This window comes from Halyomorpha halys, unplaced genomic scaffold (assembly GCF_000696795.3).
Source record: "Halyomorpha halys isolate HHAL.00 unplaced genomic scaffold, Hhal_1.1 Scaffold152.1, whole genome shotgun sequence".
Lineage (NCBI taxonomy): Eukaryota > Metazoa > Arthropoda > Insecta > Hemiptera > Pentatomidae > Halyomorpha > Halyomorpha halys.
This window is the reverse complement of record NW_027109315.1, coordinates 550,752-560,846: the sequence shown is the minus strand read 5'-3', so window position 1 is coordinate 560,846 and position 10,095 is coordinate 550,752. Positions and strand designations below refer to the sequence as shown.

The following is a 10,095-nucleotide window of genomic DNA, read 5'->3' as shown; positions in this document are numbered from 1 at the left end:
CCTAAGAATAATTACATGGTTCATATAGTGAGATTTTTATCTGGCGAGCGTTTACAAATTTTCAGATAGTAGAATGAAATTACATTGGTATATTGGAATTTTACATTGGTATAGCCGGCATTTTTAAGAATTTTAAAAGAGAAAATGACTACAAAGTAAAGGTATCCTTTACTACTGTTTATAATGTTAATCAATACCTGCCTATTTATTTGATTACAAAGATGTGGAGGTTTGGTTATTCAATAAATGAAGGAATAGGTGTTCTAACACACGAAAGAACTGAGCTGTCACAACAAAAATGGCGGCGATCTCAACTGGTCTATTGTGTCACATCATTCTCCATTTAACAGACCAAGTATCAGACTCTCAGCCATGTTAAATGTTATTTTGTTTTACCACGGTAAAAGAAGGCAATTTTTTTCGATTTAACATGGGTTTTTCCATTTAACACGCTTTAACATGTTAAACCAAAGATCATGAATACCCCTAATGTTGATTACCATCTTAAATTGTTTTGGAGGATTAGGTTGTTTCAAGTCAAGATTTTGTTTTTTTAAATTACTTTATTAAAAAAATATTAAACAATTAACAAATTACTTAAAGCTAAGATGTGGAACTTTCATAAATAATTAGGTAAGGTCTTTGGGGGTAAATTACGATACAGTCACTCACTAAAAATGATGGCACTCTTGAATGGCTTGGATGTATAGGGCACCAGCGTAAAGTTTTTTACTGGTTTCACGCCATGAAAGAACATTTGCTTTCCTGAAAGGATCCTCTCCACAGCCTGAACAAAGGTTCATAATTGCCATTACTTCCCATTCTGCTGGCTCTGACCACTTCCTCGGAAGGTTTTCCTCGCTATCCTCCTGTGAATTAGATGATGGATCTTCTACTGGTCCGATGATTCCTGTACCAAGTGGGAAACCCTCTCCATGGTACAAACCTGTAAGATCTATTCCAGGAAATACACCAAAATCAAAAACTGTCCTTTTCTTTTGTGTTTTTTCAATAGTGGCATTCTTATTTTCTCTCTTGAAAAGACGGATGGTCTGAGAACTATAAGGAATGAAATCTCTTGTTAGATCCAATACGGGCAACTGTTGTTGTTGCTGTAGCATTTGCTGTTGTTGGAGATCTTGTTTCTGGAGTTCTTGTTGTTGACGAACTACATTCAGCTCTTCAACTGGAAGGCGAGGTACTAACTGCATTCCACGGAGGAATGGGTACTCAGTACCATCTTCTGGTACTGATGGTGGTGAGGGGACAGGATACATCATTTGGGAAGCGTCTAGTAATGCTGTTGACAGAAAATAAAATTAGTTAGCTTACTTAGTATTAATTTATATTGTTGTATAAGTTTAATGTATATATTTATTCAATATTTACTCTGCCTATCCTCATGAGTGAATTTGTGAGCATGATGGTGTTTATGGGTATTGTAAGCTTTGCCGGCAGTGAGTGCTGCTTTGTATAGTTGTACTAGAGTGATTTCACCATAAAATCCTGTAGATTCCTTTCCAGTGCCACTGCTATCCAGTCCAAAGCCTCCTCCATATTTAGATTGAGTCTGTCCTGATATGGCTATTCCACCTCCTTTGATTGTTTTGCCGACTAGCTGAAATATTTTAATGAATCCAATTAACATTTTTCACAATAACTAACCAAAAAATAGTTATTCGCAGATTATAGTTAACTATTCCTTCTTTAAATATGATAATGAATTTTAAATAATAGAATGAGTGAGGATAAAAAAATTATTTCTTAAAAAAACCAAAACAATTAGTCTATTAGAGTGAACTGAACTGCTATGCTAAATCAAATTTACTGTTTGAATTGAGAGGCAAATGTTTGCCCCAATTCTAAACTTGTTGAAACTTAATGGCATATGTCAAGTACTAAATAAACACTCACCAAGTTGTAGAACCCCCTTGACACTCGTTCTGAGTTAACCCATAGTTGCCATTCTCCAGTCCTTGCGTTCCAGCTTTGGCAAGCATGATACCATTTGTGTAACCTCACTGGATAATTGACCCTATAAATAGTATGTCCACCAATTGCCAATTGGTAATAACTGGAACGCTCGTCATTAGCTACCCAAACTACTACCTCTCTAGGTTGATCTTTTACTGTAAATAGATATTAATTTATTTAATGTAAACCTGCTTCACTATGACAGTGTAGGTATCTTTTAAATAAATGATAACTTAAAGATTTAATATTTGGTGATTAATTTATTCAATTTAGTGAATTGTATAAATGAAATACTTACATCCATAAGAAAATATAGGGTGGTCTGTTGAGTGATTATAAAATTTGTGCCAATGACAGATGGTGAATTCTTTCATGTCAGGTAGATGTGCTTTGTACTGAACATACTGAAACAAAAGTAACCGAAATTTACTAGTCAGTAATTTACACAAGTAAAGATGTTTATTGTTTATTTGTGATTAAAAAATGGTTTTGAATTATTTTTAAAAAAACTTAATAATTATAAGTTTTTTTTTAAATAGTATAAAACCATTATGCTTTTTTCACTTTTCATTTTTTGATGCTGAAGAATTGATTATTCTACATTATCTACCTTACGACTACTGTACAAAATAAATACATTATGGACGAAAACTGTTTTAAAACTCTTAAAATTATGCAAGTATATTTTCTAATGACTCTAAGAAGGATTAACGAAATACAATAATGTTTTTCATTTTCTCTGTTTCTAATGATATGAGTTAGGATGTATCACTTCTTAACCGCCAGTTTATTAAAGGTTTTTATTTGTTATCTAAGATAAGAATCTTTGTGGATTCAGTCATAGTTTTAATATTTTAATCAACAAAAGACATGAGCTTCTTGGGTGGACATATTGGTAGTCAATCTGTGATTTTATATAGGTTATTGGTTTTACATGGATATGTTTGTTTTGATAACCTATCCAAAAACTACAAACCGATTTTGAAAACTATCCATGAGATAAAAAAAATAATGAATTCTTCCTTTTTTTGTCATGGGGTTTGAAGAAGAGAAAGACTTAAAAAACATCATTTTGGATAGATGTATAAACAGTCATTGAATACATTTCATCTCAACATCACCATATTATTCTCCAAGGTTCTATTTTTAAACTGGTTTGCCTGATTAAATGCCTAATTGAAGTTTGTTTAAAACTTATATTATGAAATCCATTTAATGCCTGATATTTATGGATATATCAGTATTTCATTGAGCCACCTCTCATATGGAAACAAATGTACTACTTTTTTTTCTTTTTTTTTTGAGGAAGTTAGTAATTGAGCACTTGACCAAGTAGCTAATTGCTAAGGATTGAAAAAGAAGGTTCTCTAGAAGGCCTGAGGATATGTACAAGGTAAAGCCAACTCAGGATCCCTATGTATAGGAATGGGGTTAAAGAAGCCTTTGAACAAAATATCTAGTCTTTTGAGGTGATATGGAGTGTTCTTTTTCCTTGTTTTTATGTATTAAAATATTAAAAAATGATTTAATATATAGCTGAAAATTTATTAGTTAATGATAATTGAAATCGCTAGTTCTTCATTTTCAAGTGGAGTGATGGTAAAAAGATAATATTACAATTCTTTTATCTCAAGTCTGTGTTTTAAATGCTTGATATTTAATTGTCTCTTGAACCAAGCTCATACCATGGCACTGCCCTGAGTAAATGGTATATATTAGTATATAAGTGGTTTGGGTTGGTATTGAATTAGTTTGAACTCATGTTTATTCAGTACTAGTGTTTTCAGTTTTTCATTGTTCTCAGTTCTATTTTAAACTAGCATTCCGTTTTGCCAACAATATGTTGAATTTGTATAACGATTTGATATTCCAATTGGAAAGTTAATTTTTCTTTTTTCCAACATTAGGTAAGTGTTATAATCTTTTTTTAGATATCCTAGAAGCACAGGCCTTAATGCTTTCAATAATTAATATGTATTTTTTAAAATCGAATTATCGCTGTGTGGTATTCAAAATTTTCTTACGTTCCACTTATATCATTTTGTTTTAAAACGATTTTATATTGAAGTTCTGAAGGCGTAAGTCGTCAAAAATCACAAAGTTTTTTTTACAGGTTTTGACAATTTCAATAAATAAATGGCTCTATTATTATTGAGTGAAAATTAAATTGAAATCCCGAATGATTTTGTTCTTTGTATTTGTTTGATTTTCTCGCAAATCGTCAACAACCTTAAAACATTGCAGTTTTTGGTAATGTCGCCTCCAGGATCCGTCAGATCGTAATATTTGAGATTAGATTTTCTATGAGAATCCTGCCAGAATCATCTCTTTCCATTGATAATTCGAGAGTCCGGCTAAGCGCAATGGAGAAAAACCCGAAAATCTATTTACTAAGTCGACTTCACTGCTAAAAGAAACTTCAATTCAACATAACTACCACAGACCTACCTAGTTTGGTTTCGCTGTTCTCAAAAATCTAGATTTAAAAGAGGATATCGAGTCTTGAACACTATGGTAATCTACTCGCATTTAGTGGTCATAGTAGGGACGTGACGACCGTGCGTATTGGGGTGCAGGTCCCATTGCGCTCGGTTCGGAACGTTGTGGGTTCGATTCCCACTTGGGGTAGTTAATATTCGTTTTTCGGCGGTCCAGAAGAACGAATCTTCCATGAAGAATGAAGCGGCGGCAACTCAGGTAGCCGTCAGAGGTTGGTAAAAAGTACCACTAGGCCCACTTGCCGTACTTGTTGCCCCAACCAAATACCAGTACCAGTACCAGTGGTCATAACAGGACTTGGTAAGATGTTGATTATTTGTCCTCTACTTCGTTACTTGGCTTAGATGATAACTTTTGTTATGAGATACGTCATGCCTATCGCATTGCTAATTTTTTCCATGATTAAAACTTATCTGCTAATATTTATAGTAATATTCTAAGACAACTTACCTGGTAGTAGTTATCCTGTTGCATGACCACCTTGTAGAGGTCGCAGCGGTGGTTGCCGGCTCCGGACAGCACTCGCGTCGACCTCCCTCCGTCCAGGGGTCTCCAATCGCATCGCCCGTAATGAACTCTGCAACACAATGAATGCTAGGTTTGAACCAGATACATTTACTTTCTTATTGTCATTAATTATATTGATAAATAAAGGTGAGAGCATAAACGATTATAATCTCGAACCCTAGAATTGGCTGCATAGATCCGTCTTTCACGGTCCATTTGCTCCAACTAGCGTAGACCTGTTTTCTTTTCGAAATAAATTGCTTGCGGCTTCGTTATGCCTGGGCCCTCTCCTGTTAGTTATGTAATAGCATTCGCTTGCTCCCTCTGTCTTCAAATTTTGCATCATATCCTCTTAGTGCTTTTTTTTTAAAGGTGCATACATTATTGGAGTATTTTATGGTTATATACGGTTGGTTAAGAATTTCAAATAGTTCGTAAACATGTTAAGGATGAACAGAGGACCAGTGAGAATGTGTTCATTTTATTTTTGTTCCATTCTCTTATAATTGCGTAATTATTATTATTTATAGTAATTCTTGAATTTAAAAAAAATAGCTCAAGAATAAAAAATCATGCAAGTTGCCCAGTTTTCCTACCCCTTCCTACATTCCTAATAATTCATTCCAAAATAACACTACCTGGGTAGTTCAAACTGCCCCCTCACTCTTATTTTATTTTATTTTTTTTTGAGAGAGAGTTTTGAAAATTTAAGTTGATTATTAGTTATCTTGAATGTAGTTTTTTTTTTTTTTTTTTTTTTTTTTTTTTTTTTTTTTTTTTTTTTTTTTATGGTAAAGTCGACTTTGTTATCTCCTCTCATAAAAGAACTGCTAAACTAATTAATATCGTTATTTTTCCGACACGATGCGTTCTGAAGACGTAAATACCTCAAACTAATTTTTAACGACTTTTGACGATTAGTGCAAAAACGTTCCTTAAAATCGAACTACCGCATAGAATAAAATCTTTTGAGAATTCAATTCCACTGGTTCATGTTTAAATCCCTCTTAAGAATAGGTTGTTACGGAGATGGGGCAGATAATTCATCTATGAGTAAGAATAAGTCCTTGATCGGCCAGGGATAATCAACTTATGATGAGTTTGAGAACAATTAGAAGATATTACGAGGTTGGCTTAACCACCAGAATCAACTAAAACGTACATTTTTCATGTCGAAATGTTCAAAACTTTCTTTAAAAGAGGAGCTGTGTATTAGTAGTATGAACTGATGTGTGTATGAGCTGTACTAATATGAGCCAAGTTACGCAATAATTTATTTACACAAACATTAATATAGAAATCTTTTAGTTGTAGAAATGGACCGTCAACCATTGTTTCGTTAAAAATATAAATACTTTTTCTTCTCTCACGATTAAAATCGAAATTAAATAACGAACAATTTCCGCTATGAATTTGTGGTATATAAATTATGAAGGTATCCAAAGACTAGGCTTCATACTGATCACTATCTCTGTAATCCTCAATCATTAAAGCAATCTGAAATAATATCTAAAAGCTATTATACGCCATGGTTTCTAAATTCTTCCTCTCTGGAGATAATTGTTTGATTGTTAGCAACTATATTGATAATGACCACTCTCCCAAATACCGAGAGCTATTTCAAGTAAATTATTAATTTTTTTTTTCATTATCTCAGATAGTTCCACTTATAAAAATTTAATATTTTTTGTTAAATTTAGTTCACCAAATTCGCTTTTTTGAATAAATTGGTTAGTGTTAATATTTTTGTACAAATTGAAAAAATAATAACTACGTCCTAGCTTATTTAATTTTAAAATAATTAAATTATTTTGTATGGTTTTTGGCTTAGGTGACTTGTGGATTCCGCGTTTCTTTTACAAATTCGCCAAAGTGAAAAGCAACTAATTCTTCAGAGACTTCTCATTTGCAAAATAGGCCATATGGAAATACAAAGGCTGTCCGGAACCTTTTATATTTCCCCTTATGCGTTGGCCATTGTTCATCCATTATAATTAGAAGTGACTTTCGTTCCAGACTTTTGTCACAGAGCGTTGCTAATCTTTGTGAAGTCATTGAATTAGATGAGTTTCTGGTTAGGTGTTGGGATAGATTCACGCGTCTGTACAGTCTCCTTCCTGAGGGTCGGGCCCGACTGCTTGTCATAGTTTGGATAAAGGGTTTGCGTAACCCATTCAGTCCTCCGCTCATAATCTTTCCATCGTGTATCGTTATGAGGGATTTCCCAGGCGCGGAAAGACATGTCACGGAGAGTTAGGCAGCCCGTCGGTCTGCGGTGTATTGTGTCACGCAGTCCGTTCGTGTCCTAGGAAATTGTGTTAAGTATTTCTATTCAACTTACAGTTTAACAGTTGCTCTAGAGGAAGTTGGACATGTGCCCTTCGTGATATTGTAACGAGGATGTTACTTCATCTTTGTCCGAAAGGTGGAAGATAATATGTCCCGTTTTCAGAATTCCTGACCATATAATATAGTTGGCTCATAAAACTTAGTAACTTTTAACCTACTTTATAAAATAATTTATTCAAAGTAGATCGGTTTATTTTTTTCCAATTTCAATTATTATCATAATAATACAGCAAATTTATGTCATATAAGCTGTGTTTTTCGTTCGAAATTATTATTATTCTAATCTATAATCCGGATTCAGCTCTGAGAATTTGGATTTCAAATTTAAATTTGTTAATTGATCGCAAATTCACCAGACAAAACCTGAAAAGTATAAAAATGATCGGATGAAGAACTATTACGTATATAAACTACTAGTATTACTCGAAAAGGTTATTGGTTTATTCTAGAGTTTTAGGTATATCATCAAACTTTTTGGCGCTTGCATAGTACATTTTTCCTGTTCCTATCCTTAACCTTCCATTTTCCTGCGAATTTGATGATTGACGAATTCATGTTGTAACAAACTATATACTAATACTGAAAGTCAAAAATATAAACACTTAACTAACAATCCTGCGATATTACAAAAAGAAGAGGATTTTTAGTTGGAAGGAATTTCAGAAGAAAACATAAAGGAAAGGAGCTACTGACTTGAGCAGAAAAGACTTGGAAGTTGGTTATTCGCTTATTTGCGTGTTTGTATAATTGGTCAGTTTGAGTTACACCAAAGTATAACAGTAAATTTACAAATTATAAACCATACTCACGAGTCGAGATTAAAATATCCAGATGAAGTGTTGATGTACTGGGATGTTTTTCTATGTCGGGAATTCCAATTTTTCGGATTTAGTTTTGTTTAACATTTGGATAAAATTTTGTACCCCCATTATTACATTGGTAGTGACTTGCAGTAACGTTTACGTCTCCTTCTTAATGGAATAACATGCAATCATTCCAAGAAAGAAGACAATCCCTGAGGTAATCAATCAATCGCGATTGTTCGCTTGAAAGCTTGGAAAACCTTGATATTGCACGACTTACCATCTGTTATCATTGTCGACATTTTTTTAAAGTCGTTTTAATTATAGTTCAGTTGACCTCTAAGTATCGTTTCTTTACCGTGAACTTTGAAGGTCAGTTGGAAAAAATGAAGTGAAATATGAAGATGTTTCAACAATTAACTCCTCTGACCTTACCATAACGCGCAATTGCAACCTTGGTCTATTTCCTTTACGAACATTATTGGTTTATAAGAGACCCGAGGTGAGGAAGTGTGTATTCATTTCTACTGTTTCTGTTAGTAATGGAATTTTACGAAATATAACGAAATTTATGGTTACTTTATAGAATAATTCCCAAGTTTGGTTTCATACATCAAAATATCATTAAGAGGTGGTCCGGTACTGTTTTATGATGTCACTGCTTTGCTTAATTGTTGTTTATCTCATAAACTGAAAAGTTATAATTTATTTTTTAACTGAACGTAGTCCAAAGCTATTATCCTAGTCTTGGGTTTCTTTCTTTCCGATCTTCCCCTACAGACTGTCCTAAACCTAGTATGGTCGTCTCAAAGTAACCACTATTTACGATAAAATCTATAGAATACGTTAAAAAAACAATAAAAAAAAACTTTTTTATCAGATTTGCCACTATTTAAAACCAGGGATTTAAGTACCCAATTGGAATTATTTTTGTAAAATGATTAATTGATGTTAATACTAATGGTTAAGTTTTAGTCTCAATGATGAAGGTTTTTAAATGTTGATCCTTGTATCTTGGATTGTCGCATGAGCATGATCCTATCGAAGTTTCGTTATTGATAGACTCTCTGGTATAACAGACCACACTTCTTCCAGATATCTAACAGTGTCTGTGTAAATGATCTAAGCTTGTTAATCGTCATTTTAAAGCTTTAATTTACACATAATATTTCTTGAGGTATAATCCATGGTATTCTGATATTTTCTTCCATTGATATATCTCAACCACGGTTTGTCCACCACCGGTGCGACACGCTATTATATTGTTCTAATTATGGTTCTTATACTTTCATTTTTTCGAACATAAACAGGTTCATGACTTATTTTCTATTAATTAAAGGAAATATGAGAGTTAAAGGTTACCAATGATACAGGTTTTTAGTGAAAGTGCGGAACCGGTTATTTTAAACATGAAGGAAAACGGATGTGCCTGTTTGCTGGCTCCTTTTGCGTACTGTCGATTCGTTCGACCTTGATTTTCATTTCTGTCTTTGTACCTATCAATTCTTATAGGTTTGGCAAGATAAATTTCATCAACGATTTTTTTCCCCCCTAAATCTTAACTAAATCATGATTATTTATGTAACCGATTTTGTTCTGATCTCAAACGTCTGTCAGTTTAGGTATCGATGGTTGTCAATCTGCGGCTTAAAGTAACAACAAGAAATGTACAAATTCAAATTCATAGAAATCAATCTGAAAAATTAAAACTAAAGATTTTCATAAACCAAGATTGGTATGTATTGTGATTTTATATATATATAAATATAAATAGTTAATGGTTTTCCTGAGAACCTTCTTTATCAATGGTTGTTAGAGATTTATCTTTGAGTTATATAAAAAAATTACAAGCTTCTAAAAATTAAGAATTATTCTTCTTGTTATAGTTATGGAAGTGTTTTATTGTATAATGTTTGACAATTTTGGCCTATTAATGAAACTTTAATTTTTGACGCTCTTTTAC

At 33.0% G+C, this 10,095-nt stretch overlaps 2 protein-coding genes across 2 annotated transcripts in view; one reads left to right on the top strand and one right to left on the bottom strand.

The window, feature by feature from the left end:
• The window catches only part of LOC106678649 (coiled-coil domain-containing protein CG32809), a gene marked incomplete in the record, with an annotated part of 525,778 nt that overhangs the window by 357,525 nt on the left and 158,158 nt on the right, over window positions 1-10,095 (top strand).
• The window catches only part of b6, a 51,772-nt gene continuing 42,220 nt past the window's right edge, over window positions 544-10,095 (bottom strand). Inside the window, exons 2-6 of the mRNA XM_067047513.1 lie at window positions 4,924-5,050; window positions 2,273-2,378; window positions 1,915-2,129; window positions 1,390-1,618; window positions 544-1,300 (exon numbers count right to left, since the gene is read on the bottom strand). Coding sequence (XP_066903614.1) covers window positions 672-1,300; window positions 1,390-1,618; window positions 1,915-2,129; window positions 2,273-2,378; window positions 4,924-5,050 — 1,306 coding nt within the window. The 3' untranslated portion in view covers window positions 544-671. The remainder of the gene's footprint in view (window positions 1,301-1,389; window positions 1,619-1,914; window positions 2,130-2,272; window positions 2,379-4,923; window positions 5,051-10,095) is intronic.